At 41.1% G+C, this 16,091-nt stretch overlaps 1 protein-coding gene across 2 annotated transcripts in view; it reads left to right on the top strand.

The window, feature by feature from the left end:
- The window catches only part of PSMA6 (proteasome 20S subunit alpha 6), a 30,733-nt gene extending 15,249 nt beyond the window's left edge, over positions 1-15,484 (top strand). For both annotated transcript variants that reach the window (XM_033953179.1, XM_033953180.1), the window contains exons 4-7: positions 5,738-5,893; positions 9,355-9,533; positions 10,726-10,820; positions 15,141-15,484. In XM_033953179.1, the coding sequence (XP_033809070.1) occupies positions 5,738-5,893; positions 9,355-9,533; positions 10,726-10,820; positions 15,141-15,198 (488 nt within the window). In that variant the 3' untranslated portion in view covers positions 15,199-15,484. The remainder of the gene's footprint in view (positions 1-5,737; positions 5,894-9,354; positions 9,534-10,725; positions 10,821-15,140) is intronic.
- The last annotated feature ends 607 nt before the right edge of the window (positions 15,485-16,091 follow it).

Below are 16,091 nucleotides of genomic sequence, written 5' to 3'. Positions count from 1 at the left end.
AGCAAAGATGACATGCTGTATCTACTGAGAAAAGTCAAAGCCGAAAGTCATAACATCGGATTAGAACTGAACAAGACGAAGATCATGAACACGGAAAATGAAGATTTTGAGCTTAAGGCAATAGAATAGAAGTTGTAAAGGATTTCAAATGCCTGGTCTCTTTTTGTAAACAAAGAAGCAACTAGCAGGTAGGAAATACTCTGCAGATTAGCACTTGGTCACTCTTCAATGAAGGCTCTTGACAAAGTATTCAAAGGAAAGGAGATAGCACTCCAAATGAAGATTGGAGACTTGTCCATGCACTCATTTTCTCAGTTACGGATGTGAAAGCTGGACACTATGGAAACAAGACAGAATGATTTTAGGCGTGCCGTGGACTGCTAGAAGAACTAACAAATTAATTCTAAAAGAGATCAAACCGGCTATGTCACTCAAAGTCCAATGATGAAGTCTTATTTTGGTCACACCCCTTAGAAGGGAGATCACTGGAGAAAGACATTATGTTTGGGAAGATTGAAGGAACTAAGTGAAGAGGGCAACCTGCAATCAGATGGCTGGACACGTTGAAAACAACCATGGGGATGACGCCAGAGGACCTTTCCAGGCTAGCACAAAACCGATTTCTTTTAGATCCGCAATTCATCAAGTCGTTAGGACTCAACAACAAAAACCTTAGCCTCATCTTGTCTAAGTTGAACTTCTGTAATGCACCTTAGGAGGAACTGTGTGAGAAAGTGACATACAAGCTGCAATTAGAGAAGAATTTTCTGGTCATTGTTGTGTTTGGAACATGTCCTTCCCTTGTTGATGTTTTTATACTAGTTTCCTATTGAGAAAGCTTTAGTCATTAACTTAGGAAACACTGAAAAGGTATTAGGCCTAAATATTTGATGTACCTTTTGTCCTTAGCTTAGTTTATTTTATTCTTCAGTTTATTTCCTTTAAATATAAATACAATGATAACATATAAAAATACAGTATTTTTCACTCCATAAGACGCACCCTATATTTAGAGGAGGAAAACAAGAAAAAAAACCCCATTCTGAACCAAATTCTCCCTGCCAGGCTCTGCACCCAACTTCACACTCCTTGCCAGGTTTTAAACCCTGTCCCCCCTCCCTGCCAGGTCTGTATCCTGTACCCCCTCTGGTAGTCTAGTGGTAGGCCGGGACAGGGTACAGGGCGGGCAGAGACAGGGCACAGAGCAGACAGGCCTAGTGACAGGCAGGCAGGCCCCATACACCCCATGTACCATCCCCAGTACCTTAAATCATCCCCCTCTTGTACTTTTTTAATCATACCCCCCTTGTAGCTTTTTAATCATATCCCCCTTTGTATCTTTCTTATCATATCCCCCCTTGTTCCTTTTTAATCATATCCTCCCTTTGTACCTTTTATATTATACCCCCTTGTTCCTTTTTAATCATATCCCCCCTTTGTACCTTTTATATCATACCCCCCCTTGTACCTTTAAAAACCAAAAACAACCCGTACCTTTTTAAATTCTTCCCTCCCTTCACAGCTCTGCATTATTTTCTGGCAGTAGGCGCGCGAGTCAGGAGTGCGGCAGTCAGGGCCCAGCTTTACACACTCCTCCTTGGGCCCGCGCTGCTTTCTGAATGGCTGCAAGCAGTTCTCGCGAGTTGCGCTGGGAAGTAATACAGAGACGTCGAAGGAGGGATATACACTAGACCACCAGGCTTGGAAACAGGTATGGCAGCGGCGTTGGCGGGTTTTCTAATTCCCCGGCGGGGGGGGGGGGGAAGCGGTGCTAAATGGTAGTGTGGTGCGGAGGGGTGGTGTTTTGTTTTTTTTTTTCAATTGTACGGGGGGGGGCGGGCGGTATTTAACAGGGCTACTGAGCGTTGGTTTGGAGTGTTGCAGCTATGCTGGGGATTTAATTTTTTTTACCTTCGCTTCTTAAGACACCCGGAGATTTCCACCCACTTTTGGGTGGAAAAAAGTGTGTCTTATGGAGCGAAAAATACGGTACATGAGCTTCAAATAACTCACTGGAATAACAGTGCATAATCCCCCTCCTTTAACCTTGATTACTTCATTGTCCATAAATAATCCGTATTACTTTTTTTAACTCAACTGTTAAAAAGCCACATTTTAACTTTTTCTTAAAATCAGCGTAGTTCAGTTCTCTGTGAAAGACCTTGGCAGTGCATTACAGAGATTAGGATCCTGATATGAGCATTCTGATTGCCAAGTACCATCTAAGTGCATTACTGGCAAAGATGGCAATTCCAAGTATCTCAGATGAAAGCAACATAGTAACTTTAAAGGAACTTGGCCAATAATGCACCCAGCTAATTAGGGCCAAAATTAGCCATACACAACAATTTAAAATTATTTTAGTCTAACCAGTGCAATGCTGTCAACAATTGTGAAAGATAATCTTTCTTAACTTGTCCTGGCCTATATTCTGGCAGCTGTATTTTGCATTTTGTAACCTGTTTACATGATGCTTTGTGAAGCCACAGTGTTACAGTTTAAAATAGTGTGAATTTGACAAAACTAATGAGTAAGCTATTCCTTTTCATTTATACCAGACTAATGGGTTAAGTCCATCCATCTGCGGAAGGAGAAAGAAACAAAATAGTCCCAAGTACTTCACCCTTAAAGTTATTGTGCAGCCTGGGATGTTCAGTATTTTCTTTGTCTCCTAGCAGATGGTGAATGGATTGTGTAGCTCCTGTCTAGTGCTTGGCTAGGAGCTCTTGACCTGGTGTGTCCAGATGTTGTTTGAGCAGGGGAGGGGATATATGAGCTGATTATCCTAGCTGATTATCTGGAGCTTTCTGCTGGAAATGATTTGATACCTGGGTGTACTGGTCCCTCATTCCTCAGCTTGGGTGATACTGTCTCCCCCACCTCAGCTCCACTCCTGCCCAGTGTGGGAGTGTTATGAGGCTGATATTTTGTGTACTTGAGGATTCCTGGTGGGACACATGGTTCAAAGCAAGTATATGGCTTCTAACTATTTTTCTATTAGAAAGGTAATTTTATTACTGTTTATTTCCTGTGCTGAAAACTGCCTGCTGTGGCTTATTGGGCCCAGTGGTGTAGTAAGTGGGGGCGGTCCACCCCAGGCACCTTGTTGGTGGGGGCAGACACCCCTCCTTTCTGCCCTCCCTTGTCTTCCCACTCCTCCCCTCACTATTCGTGCTCCCCTCCCTCTTCCCTTCCTCTGAAGTGTTTGAAATTTATCTCCAACCATAAATCTAACGGGAGTTGATTCCACAATTTTGGTGCAAATTTCGTAATAATGAATGCATCAATTAATGTGTGCAAGTTGTTTTTGCTCAGAGACCCCTAACCTTACGCAGTCTTCTAAGTACAAAGGAGCATGATTTAATCAGAGCAGAAACTTATTCTTCAAAAATTAGTTGATATTACCCCCATATATTTAAAACTCTGCACCAATAATATTGTTCTGCTCCCATTTTTTGTGGGCATTTGCTTAAGCCTGGCCCTCCTTCTTCAGTGTGAGAGAGAATAGTTGCCATATTTGTAGACCGCATAATTGTATAGGAACCAGAGTTTAGCATTGGTCTCCCACCAGGTTTTCTGCCTTTATTTCTAACAATCTAATACTTCTTAGGTTGCAATATCTAAGTCTGGAGTACAGTGTTATTTTCCACAAGGTGTGGACACACTCCCAGCTTCTTTTGGATAGGATAAGCTAGTAGAATGAGAAGATTCTGTGACAGAGTTGAACTACCTTGAAGTCATCAGTTGTGTTTATTCTTTACTTCATGTTATTAAAATAAGTTGTTCAAGAACTACAGAGTCTGATAACAGTAAGATTACAGAAGTAAGGGTTAACTGAATAGGAGCTTCATACAATTGCTAGTATAACTCAGAGTGAGTTTAACAGTGTTTGGCCGTTCAGAGGTGTCTGGCTTTTCTGTACAAACCTTAGAAATCCATGGTAAAGACTGTACAGTAAAGATCTAGCTGTATACTCCTTATTCGCAGTTTTGGCATTCGCGGTTTCGATTGTTCGCGTTTTTTGGCTTGCTTGCTCCTTCCCCAAATGACATCATCCCAGAGTCATCCTTCAGCATGCAAATTTAAAAAAAAAAAAAAAAAATGCAAAAAAACAGTTGCCCAGGTTGAGATCTGAGAGTGGGAAAGTATGGAGTGTACACACACCTGAGGATCAGAGAGGAAACGTGCAGGACAGGGAGGAGCAGAGCGCCTGAGGAAGCTATGAGATTCACCAGAGCGGGAGAGCTGCTTGCTGACCTACAAGTACGTTCGCTCTGAAACCCGCCCCCCCTCCCCCCCCATATCTCTCCTCATTTCCCCCTATGCTCCCACCGTGATCTCCGCTCATCAGGCAAGCCCCTCTTATCTGTACCCTTCTCTTTCACTGTCAACTTCAGACTCTGTCCCTTCTTTCTTGTGGCGCTGTATGCCTGGAACAGATTGTCTGAATCAATACGTCATGCTCCGTCCCTGGCAGTGTTCAAATCCAAGCTAAAGGCCTACTTTTTTGAAACTGCTTTCAACTCTTAACTCACCCTCACTGCTGTCAGTTATACCCACTATAATCTCCCCAACCCTGCTGCTGTCAGATACCTATATCCACTATAACCTTCCCAACCCTGAAATGTCCTGTCTAAATTTAGATTGTAAGCTCTTCTGAGCAGGGACTGTCTATTGTATTTTAAAATGTACAGCGCTGTGTACACCTTTCAGCACTATAGAAATAATAAATAGTAGTAGTAGTAGTGCTGTGTGGGGGATCCTTGCCTTGCATAGACCTTGGATCTGGATGGCAGCCAGATGAATGAGGAAATTGTATTTCCGCGGGTATCTACCTCCGCGGTCAGGGACCTTTTGCAACCCGCGATCTGGGCTTGGGCATGCGCATCGGGTGCACAGGCTTGTGTTGTCATGTACCCCAAGCACTCTGCTTTGTTTGTAAACAGTGCACCCCTTTCCTTTCCTTCCCAGAAAGAAAAGTAAAAGAGAGACACACGCACCTTCTGATTTTCACTGGCTGCTGCATTCCAGAAAAGTGAGAGGACATAACTGAGTTCTAAATCTGGACAAGTACCTAGAAAAGTTATTTGTGATTTTTCTGTATTCGTGGGCGGGCTCTGTCCCTAACCCCCCTTCGTATACAGAGAGAGGTGTGTAGTGAGATTTAGTCAGCACAGGTACAGTTTTTTTCCTCTTACTATTAAGGCAATAAGATGTTGAAGATAATGGCATGTGATCCAACATGAGGTACATTTCTCTGTATTAAGAACTAGCCTATGTTGGTACAGCCATTTCAATATTGCTTTTAAACCTTCTTCCATAGGTCGAAAGTCTAATTGAATAGGATCTATTTTAGCAGTGATCAAGATAGATGTCTTCTGCGTAGCAGTAGGTCTTCAGACCATACTCCTGAACGATTGTCAAAAGTGGTGTTATAAAGATATTAAACAAAATGGGTGACAGGGCACAGCCCTGAGGTACCCCGCATTTTTATTGAAAAATTTCAAAGGTGGTTATATGAGTTTGTTTAGGACTCCAAAGCATAATGATTGAGTTCTCGCTGTTTGGAGGTTCGTTGCCCTCAGTTCTGTTCTCAGTGGACAGCAATCTGTAACATTAGCCACCATCGCAACTGGCAGTTTTAATAGTATAAAATGAACATACAATATAAAAATATAACTAACTTCCTGCTTGTTTCAAAAAGAGATAACCAATGATTTTTCTTTTCTTGTATTAGCTGACAGCAGGTCCCAGGTGCAGAGAGCCCGTTATGAAGCTGCAAACTGGAAGTACAAGTATGGTTACGAGATCCCAGTTGATATGCTGTGCAAAAGGATTGCAGACATTTCTCAGGTCTACACACAGAATGCCGAGATGAGGCCTCTTGGCTGCTGTAAGAATATTAAGGATTTTAGCACATAGGGCTTGCCTTGTGAAAGGGGTGGTAGCATTTTTCACTGCTGTAGCAAGGATCTGTTCTTAGGGGTCCTGCTATATTGCCACTGACATACTGCTGAAAGCAAGAATTTACAACTCATAAATGCTCAAGTTGTAGGTAATTTAACATAGGATTGGCCCTGATACCTTGGAATCCTTTTTTTATCTGGAAACAAATTATCATACAGCAAGGGGAAAGGCATGACAGAGGTGAATGAGATGCAGTCATTGAAGGCAGAAAGAGGAGATGACAGCAGTAGCAGCTTGAAGCAAGCAAGTGGCTGGAGCAGCAGTCAACCATGAGTAGCTGTCTAAGGTGCTACAGTTGTTAGTATTCTAGAAGATTGGAAGCTATTCATGCACATGCTGCAGAACAGGGTTTCTCAATTCGGTCCTGGAGTACCTCCTTGCCAGTCAGGTTTTCAGGATATCCACAATGAATATGCACGTAAGAAATTTGCATATAATGGAGGCAGTGTATGTAAATCAAGTTTATGCATATTCATTGTGGATATTCTGAAAACCTGACTGGCAAGGGGGTACTCCAAGACCGAGTTGAGAAACACTGCTATAGAAAACCAGTAGTTCCCAAACTGTGGGTCAGGATACCAAATGGGGTCACAGAAACAGGACTGTTCCCCATTCCTCATGAGCTCCACTGTGACTTATGTCCGGTAGTGAAAGTCACTTAGTATAGAAACATAGAAGATGACGGCAGATAAGAGCCATAGCCCATCAGGTCTGCCCACTCTACTGACCCACCCCCCAAGTAACTATCCTAGGGATCCCACTCCTGGTGACAGGTTCCCTTGGCTTAACCCTCTAAGGGATCCCACATGGGCATCTTAAATTCTTTTGCTCTTAAATTCTTGCACGCTGTTTGCCTCGATCACCTGCACCAGGAGCTCTTTCCAAGGATCAACCACTCTCCGTGGTACTGTGCTTCCGCATGCGCAGTAGGACCCTGCGGCGGTTTCTATCGGCCTCCGTTCTCATGTGCATGCGCGACAATGGCTTCCCCACAACCAAGCCAGCCTGTGTCTCGACGAACAGCAAATGTCCAGGCCTCTAGGGGTCAAGGCACCACTGTCAGGCGCACAGACAGGGACTAGCAGGTTTTCCCCAGCCCGAGGCTGGATCAGCAGCGTCAGCACCCGTGGTTTCATCAAGCAGCCGCAGGCCATTTGCTAGGCCAGCCCATTTTGATAATGTAAGGCGGGCCGGCCCCAAGGCTGCACAAGGGGAGCAGGTAAGGGAGAAGGGGTAATACTGGACAGGGGGGAGGTAAAAGGAAGGGAGAAGGGCTACTGCTGGACAGGGGAAGCAGGGAAGGGGTGCTGCTGGACAGGGGGGAGGTAAAAGGAAGGGAGAAGGGCTGCTAGCACCCGTTAATGTAATGGGCTAAAAAAAACTAGTAGAGTATAAAAGCTTGCCAATTATTTTCTGTGTAATGGAGTATATGTCAAAAATACACTAAAACAATTCCTGTCCAAATCAAAATAGTTGTTCAGATTTTTCAGAAGGTGAATAACATAAAGATAGATAAGACATCCTCCTTAGATACTTTCATCACCACAATTCATCATTAGTCTAATTTTATATAAACTGAGTAGTTTCAAAACCATAAATACTTCTGATAATGTCTTCATTCTTTGAGCCAAATAACATTTATATCAAGTTCTGTAATCAGTTTGTATAATGAATGTATTTGGCTCAATGAATGAAAAAGATACTATCAATTGGATTAGTAGACTCTTAGACACTAATCACAAGTCAAATTTTAGATGAGTTGGCTTTTTTTAAAGAAATTTAATTTAAGAACAAAGACTAATCCTTGGTTTACATCTGAATTAGCCAAGTTTGAAGAGAACATGTAGGAAATTGGGTGTGGAGAAAGACTATACAGTACAATGCTTGGAAGCATGATTAAATCATATAAGATAACAATATTGAATTCTAAGAGTATTTTGAATGGAAAAATTTAGGAGGCTGATAATTCGTCTAAAAGATTGTTTCAGATTTTTTCTACCTTGACAAGTACTGAAATAGTTCTACAAACACCTACTGTTGATCAGCCTAAAGTTGAAATTTTAGCAAACTACATAAAAACATAAGAATTGCCATACTAGGACAGACTGAAAGTCCATCAAGCTCAGTATCCTGTTTCCAATAGTGGCCAACCCAGGTCCCAAGTACCTAACTAGTAAAACAGATTTTATGCTGCTTATTTTAGGAATAAACAGTTCTTATTGCTTGAGAACTTCATTGTCCTGGTTCCTCGTAAGTAATTTCAGGCCCGAAGCAGTTAACAGAAGAGGAAGGTCTTTGCTGCCTTTCGGAAAGTCATCAGGAAGGTAGATAAAAAGCTTTTTTTCTTTAAAGAAAATTTAGCAAGTTTCTGCTCCAGCGCCATTAATACATGAAATGTGTTCTGCCAAAAATTAGGTGGGTCATTGAGTATACAAACACTCAAAATGGATTTTTTCCATATTGACCCAGCTTTACAGCATAACAATTGGTTGCCAATGCTCTCAACTGCAAGTGATTCAATCTATCTATCTATGGCCCACCCAGCAGGCGATAATGGAAATCATTGGCCAATCAATCTTTCCAAATAATTTAGCACTGCACACCAAAATTGCATTATTCGAGGGCATGCCCAAAAAGCATGATAGAATGAACAGGTCATTTTACCACACTTTAAACATAGAGATGTATTTACACATCCTGATTTTTATATGCCAGGTTCTTGCATAAAATAAATACAAAATAATACCCAAAATTTATATACTCTTAAATCCACGTTCATTGATAAATAGCCCTTATAATTAGAGGAACATAATTTTACCCTGACAGTCCCCTCTATTATGTTTGCTAGTTAGAATTGGCTTTATTTATTTTTTGGCTTTTTACTTAGGGCTTCTGACATCTTCAAGGTATGACATATAAATTCTTATCATATTCATGGATTTTGGGCACAAGAAGACAAGGGACCAAAGTAGGCACATATGTTGTAAGTCAGTGTTTAGGTATTGGGACTGGCACTGGACAAGGAGAGCGGCGTTGGGTTAGCAAGTGTGATAAGTTAATGTGGAGCAACTTTGAGAGATTTTCCTGAAAAGTGGGGTATTGTTGAAGATCATACAGTTTTCATTGGAATATCTAAATCTGTAAAATTACATGGGCTATTAAGGAAGAGCCAGTGATGAAAAACTGCTGCAAATAAGGCTAGAGAAGTACAGTATTAGGGTGGGGGGAGACCAGTCTTAAAGTGGGAGAAGGAAATAGTTCCCTTAGAGAAACAGAAGGGACTATTATTGCATATCAGGTCTGATATGGCAGCTATTAGCTTCTGACTTTAACCAGTTTGTAAAGAACAAGTACCTATTCTGAAAATGGCCCTCTTTTGCGTTGTAGGTATGATTTTGATCGGGGTTGACGAAGAGCTTGGTGCTCAGGTATATAAATGCGATCCTGCAGGTTATTATTGTGGTTTTAAGGCCACAGCCGCAGGAGTTAAACAAACTGAGGCCACTAGCTTCCTGGAAAAAAAAGTGAAGAAGAAATTTGATTGGACGTATGATCAGACAGTTGAGGTAAGGCTACATGGCTGGACAGAGGAGTGAATGGAGAATGATTATGACAGATAAGTGTTTTTTAAGCTGCTCAGTGACTTGATCAACTTTCTACAGCAGCTTTGGGGAAGATTCTGCAACAGTTCTGTTATGTTGCATAAAAACTATTTAATATTTAAGGTTTTTTATATTGTAAAATATTTCCCAGCTATTCTTATGTGTCTTGGTATTTTAATTTTTTTCTGTTTATTCTGTCCTCTTACTAAAATCTCTTTTCCTCCTAAAGATGTCTTCTCTTGTTTGTCTGCCCCCTCTGGTACTTTTGCTCTGCCGTCCCTCTGCATTTCTGTGTTTTTCCTCTCTTGGGTCTCTCCAGTCCTATCCATTGTCTTTCCTCCCAAGTAGCCTTGGTCCACTATTACTCCCACTTATGACCTTTCCCAGCTGTCCCTCTCTTCTATGTTTTCCCCTCTGCAACACATCTCCCCCCATCCCTGGTTAGAAAGAAAAGATTGTTTGGTTTTTCTGAAACCAAGAGTTTAAGATTGGTGAAGCAACCTTATTTCATTAATCTCTTGTGTGATACACAAGGTTCTCTTTTGCCATCGCTGTACCTGTGTTTTATGAGTCAGTTTAGGATGAAATAGCACTTACAGACCTTCTGGGAGATATGGGGACTGTATACTGCTGTTGTAGTGAAATGTTATGTCCTGCTATAGAACTGTACTAGAAGTAGCTCTGTGGAGATGTATTTCTTGCTGTCTGCCAAAAGTCACTGCAGAACATGTATTATGAAAGGAGATGGAGAAGATGAATACCAGAGCAGCATATCTGATTGGCTGATGGAGAGAGTAGGGTGAAAGGCTGTGTGAAGCGGGTGAATAAATAGCTAAAATAGAGTTAGAGCCGCCTGTGTAATTATGTTGGCTAAAACTGTCTTTGTTTCTTAGTAAACTCATCTGTAATTAATCTGTCCAGAAAGCTGTTTTTAATAATAGATAAGGATGGTTTTTGGTTCTGATGAGAAATACTGGCAAATAGATACCTGTTTATCATGAAGGGACCTAGAGAAATGAGGGTAGATAGGGCTTTGAGATAAAGGCAGAAGAACAGTCTTTGTGTACCAAGATTGGAAACTCAGAAATATATGTGAGCAATGTGGCATACAGTTGAATTGGATATGGATTTCAGCCATGTTCTTGTTTGCTTCCAGACAGCCCTAACTTGCCTGTCCACTGTGCTCTCTATTGATTTTAAACCTTCAGAACTTGAAGTTGGTGTAGTAACGGTGGACAACCCTAAATTCAGGTATGCTTAAAATTACTTATTATGACTTCTCCAATTATTGTTAACTTTTTACTAGTGAAAATAGGAGGAGGAGATGTACTACACTTCTCCCTCGTTATTCACGGGGGATACGGGCAGAGCCGGACCGAGAATGGCGAAAAACCGCGATTATCCGGCTCTGACCCACCCCCACCTCCCTGCCGCCTTCCCGGCCTTACCTGGTGGTCTAGAGGGCTTTCGGGGCAGGAGCAATCTTCCTACGCTCCTGCCTCGTGCAGATCGCCATGAGGAAATTGCTGCTGTGAGTTCCCGTAGTCTCTTGAGGAAGATGGAAAATCAACAGAAAAATTTGAATTTAAGGATTCTTAACTTTCCAATAGCTAGATTTATGTCCCCTCAGAGACTCTTTAAGAACTTTGTTAACAGTCTTAAAAGTTCCGGAATTGAACCTTCCCCTGATGCAGAGAATCTATTATCTAAAGAATGTGCAAAAAGAAAAAGGATTAGAAGCTGAAACTATGCAATTGTATGTATCTGCTATACTGCAATCTTCTGATATTGAAACACTGGGTCAGGTGACATTGTTAGTCTCTCTTGTGTTTTTGCAGGATAAAGAAATGCTGCTGAAATTATATTTTAATTTTAAAAAGTCGCCTTTTTAGGTGAAAGGGTATATATATATTTCCTGATGTCTCGAAATGGACACAATCCAGGAGGAAATAATTTTTACATTTTCGCTCTAAAGTGATTTCAATGGGGGCAACTTTTCAGTTAAGGTTTCCTTGCAAATGTTTTTTTTCCTGTCAAGGGAATAAATATATATTTTTTGAACCTGCCCAATTAGGTTTTTTCTTGGAGAGTAAAGGGACTCTAACGCAGCCAGAATGAATCAAGTGTTTAGTGCGGAGTTTAGTTAGATAGTAGGTTAACATCAAATACTGCTCTTTTGCTTTACTTTGTTAATTGTACATTTATCCCCTCTCCCCAGGGTTTTTTCTTGTTTCTGTCTTGCCTACCTCCTTTAACAGAGGACTATATAAATTATATATTGCTTTGTACATTTTTCTTTAGTCAATGTTGACTAACCATTTTTGGTTATATAGAAATGATTTAAAAAAAAAAAAAAGAATGGTTTATCAAGCATCAGAATTAATTAAACACCTACTGGTTGGACACTCGTGTATGTGGTATCATTGGAGATTTTTTTATAAATGTCATTTTTAGTGTCCTTACTGTGGCAATCAAATAACAATAAAGGAGCCCAGGATGACAACTTTAGCACCAAAATGATTGTTGCCTCCATATACTGGTGTTGCTAGGACTGAATGAGCCCTGGGTGGAAAAATTGAGATAGGCCTCATATAATACCATTGTCCCCAAGGCGGTGGGGCCTGAGTGGAAAGGGGGAGGGAGAATGCTCAAATGTTTCAATTAATAAATACTTCTACCTTTTGTCTGAGTATTGCTTTGGTCCTAGTATCTCTTTTCTGTTTTTCTTAATCCTCTCTCCAGGGTCTCCTAATCTTGTGATTTTGCTTCTCTTTTTCCAGTATTCATCTTTTCTTTGTATTGCTGTCCATATGTGCTTCCCCTCTGTGTTCTTGTCTCTGTCCTTCCCAAATGGCAGATGACATTTAATGTGAGCAAGTGCTTAAGTGATGCATGTGGGAGAGAGGAACCCGAACTATAGCTACGTGATGCTGGGTTCTATGTTGGGAGTCACTGCTCAGGAAAAGGATCTAGGTATCATTGTTGAGGATACGTTGAAACCCTCAGCTCAATATGCAGCGGTGGTGGCTAAGAAAGCAAATAGAATGTTAGGAATTATCAGGAAAGGAATAGAAAACAAAGATGAAAATATTATACTGCCCTTGTATCGCTCTATGGTTCAGCCGCAACTTGAATACTGTGTGCAATTCTGGTTGCCGTATCTCAAAAAAGATATAGAAAAGGTACAGAGAAGGATGACAAAAATGATAAAAGGTATGGGATGACTTCCCTATGAGGAGAGGCTAAAGTGGTTAGGGCTCTTCAGCGTAGAGAAGAAATGCCTCAGGGATGATATGATAGAGGTCTGTAAAATACTGAGTGGAGTTGAAAGGGTAGATGTGAATTGCTTGTTCACTCTTTCCAAAAAATATGAAGTAGCGGATTTAAAACAAACTGGAGAAAATATTTCTTCACACTTGTAATTAAACTCTGGAATTTGTTACCGGAGAATGTAGTGAAATCAGTTAGCTTACTGGGGTTTAAAAAAGGCTTGGATAATTTCCTAAAAGGAAAGTCCATAAGCCATTATTGAAATGGCTTAGGAAAATTCACTGCTTATTCCTAGGATAAGCAGCATAAAATCTGTTTTACTACTTGGGATCTAGCTAGGTACTTTGGGACATGGGTTGGCCAATGTTGGAAACAGGATTCTGGGCTTGATGGATCTTCAGTCTGTCCCAGTATGACAATTCTTATGTTCTTATCTCTTCTCTATGACCTTGTCCTCCCCTTGTGGTCCAGTATTACTCTCTCTGTGTGTCTGTTCCCTCCAGGGCCAACACCTTTTATTGTGCCCCTGTCCATCCCCAGCTTCTCTCATTTTCTTTATCCCTGATTCTACAACTCATGTGGTCTGGCATCTTTCTCCCTCTTTCTGTTGATCTCCAGAAAGGTGGTATATCAAATCCATGAGCCCCCCTCCCCCGATCTAGTCTCTCTCTCTCTCCCACCCTCTCCTGTTCCCTCTGCTGCTCAGTTCAGTGTTTTTCCCTTTCTGCCCTCTCATCCTGTGGCCATCTGGGTTTGGCATCACTCCATCTCTTCCCTCCCCTGCTGATCCTCCACATTATGCTGAAGCTTGCCTTTCTTCTGCCCTGTCTCACCCACAGGAAGTTGCATCAGAGAGGTGGGACCATTCACAGGAAAGGTTCTTGTTAGCCATAGAAGCAGGTCACAGCATTCTTTCTGCTATGAGTGAATGACTGGCAGAGAGAGGAGCTGGAGAAATGCCAGGATTGGGGAGGGACAACTGCTATGATGTTAGACCTGAGTGGGAAGGTGCAACTTCAGGCGGCCCATACCATTTTGTAGCCCTGGGCTCGCTCAGTAGTAGCTATGCCCCTGTATGTTTGGCCAGTTAGATATAGGAACAGTTTGCTGAGAACGCTATAACAAATGCCAAAATTTGCATTCCTGGGAGCATACCCTAGTCACTTGGGCTTTCAGGATTATCACAATGAATATGTGTGAGCAAATCTATGTTTATTGCATGTTCATTATTGTACTCCTGAAACCCTGACTGGCTAGGCATGCCACCAGGAGAGCACTGAGAAGCACTGTCCTACAGTTTAGGAAAGATGTGAAATATTCCAGACTTCATTTCTTCAGCAGAATTGATCGCTTTTAAGTACTTTGTGTATTTGTATTATGTGGCATATGGTTTAGTTTTATGATTATTTCTAATGTTTTATTTGTACTCCGCAAAGGACTTTGGAATTATAGATTATCAGTGTCTTAAATAAGTCCACTGATCGTTTGTCCAGTGATTTGTTTTCTGTGAGCTGCTAATACCCAAATGTATCCAATTACTGCCACTTCTCATTCTGATGTAATTCAATATATCCACAGTATGTTGTCTGTCCTGTTGTGAGATATATTCCTTTTTGGCAGATAGATCATTATTCATTTTACTGGTGCCATGTCTGAGGTGGTCATACCCTAAAACTGTGTTGCCAGTGGCCACCAGTCATTTATTAAGAATATGCCCTCAGAAAGAAGTTACAGAAAAATAATAGCTTATTAGCTTTGCAAAGGGAACAGTTAACCAAAATACAAGATCCTTTTTTCAGCTATTTCCAACGATTAATGAGAACCGATTTTAAGAAGTGGCTTCCCTTCCCTATTTGTTTTTTCCTTCCCTTCTTACCTCCCTTTAATTTTTATTTTAACTTTGATGTAATTTTGAATCTTCCCCCTCCCCAGCACCTCTCGTATCAATTTTGTCTATGTTCTTGTCTTTGTCCTGTCCACATATTGCCCTATTTCATTTCTTAACTTGAATTTTAGCATTGTAAACCGACCAGATTCTTGTCAATGGTCGGTATATCAAACTGTAAATAAACTTGGAAAATGTTTGAATGAGAGGCAAGGCTGAATTGGAGAACAGAATTTTGGCCTGAGTATCAAGCACAGGTCCTCTGGACAGTAATGTAACTGAATTATTAGGGTGGCTCACTCTTTCCTTTATGTATATGCCTAAATATGCACATGAGGCTATGTTACTCCCTTTGCCTGATCTATAGGAAGAATTGAAGCACAAACTGATTAATTTCCTTTTTCTCTTTTCCCTAGGATCCTGACAGAAGCAGAAATCGATATACACCTCGTGGCTCTAGCAGAGCGAGATTAGCTCTCTTCTTAGGTTTCTTATTCCTTGACTCTGTGTTCTGGCTCGCGGATATACTACATGACAAGTATAAGCTCTGTGTAATGGCTGTAGGCACAGAGTTTCCCACTATAGGACATATTTTACTCTGTATAATAAAAACAGAGGTTTTGGAAAATTCTGTTTGTTTGTCATTTCAGTGTAAGTCACTGAAACTTCATGGTTTTGAACTAACATGTTGAATAATATTTGATCTGTTTCAAAATTGTAACTCAGATTAAACTAGACTCAATATGAAGTTTAAAATAGACTTTTTAAGCCACACAGAAATTTGTGTGTAACAAATGATGTTCCATTAGGCAAAATGATCCAGAGCCATAGAGTAAGCCATGAAAACCTGGTATAATATACCCCTTAAATTGTTTTCTGTTCAAGAATGGCTCTGATGTCTGCTGCTAAAATGTATACAAAGGGATAATTTCTTGCTGTCCAGCATCAACTTTTTATACAGATTGCTGCTGTAATACAAAGGTAGCAGGTGCAAATGTGGCAGATAAAATATAGAGGCTCTTTTGAGTCTCCTTTCATGCTCCAGTAGTAGTTTTATATAAATTTCTGTGAACATTGACTGAAATTCAGTAGGGGGCTCTGGCTCTTGCTTTTGAAATTAGGTGTGTTGTAGAGTCATCTTGCTAAATTTGAAGGAAAGAGCAGCACATTTAGGCTAAGGCTCCAACCAGACCAATTTCTGGCACAGGAGGTTGATGGATAGATCAGGTCTGTGAAAGCCAAGAGAGGATAAATGGGATAAAGGACCAGGAGCCAAAGGTGGTGGTGCTCAGCGGTGAACCACAACAGGAGCGACCTTCCTTGGCTCCTGCCTGTGCAGAGTTACTAGCTAATTAGCTGCTGTGAGT

This window comes from Geotrypetes seraphini, chromosome 7, assembly GCF_902459505.1.
Source record: "Geotrypetes seraphini chromosome 7, aGeoSer1.1, whole genome shotgun sequence".
In the NCBI taxonomy this organism is placed as follows: domain Eukaryota; kingdom Metazoa; phylum Chordata; class Amphibia; order Gymnophiona; family Dermophiidae; genus Geotrypetes; species Geotrypetes seraphini.
Note: the sequence above shows the minus strand (reverse complement) of the source record. Positions and strands in the feature narration are given on the sequence as shown.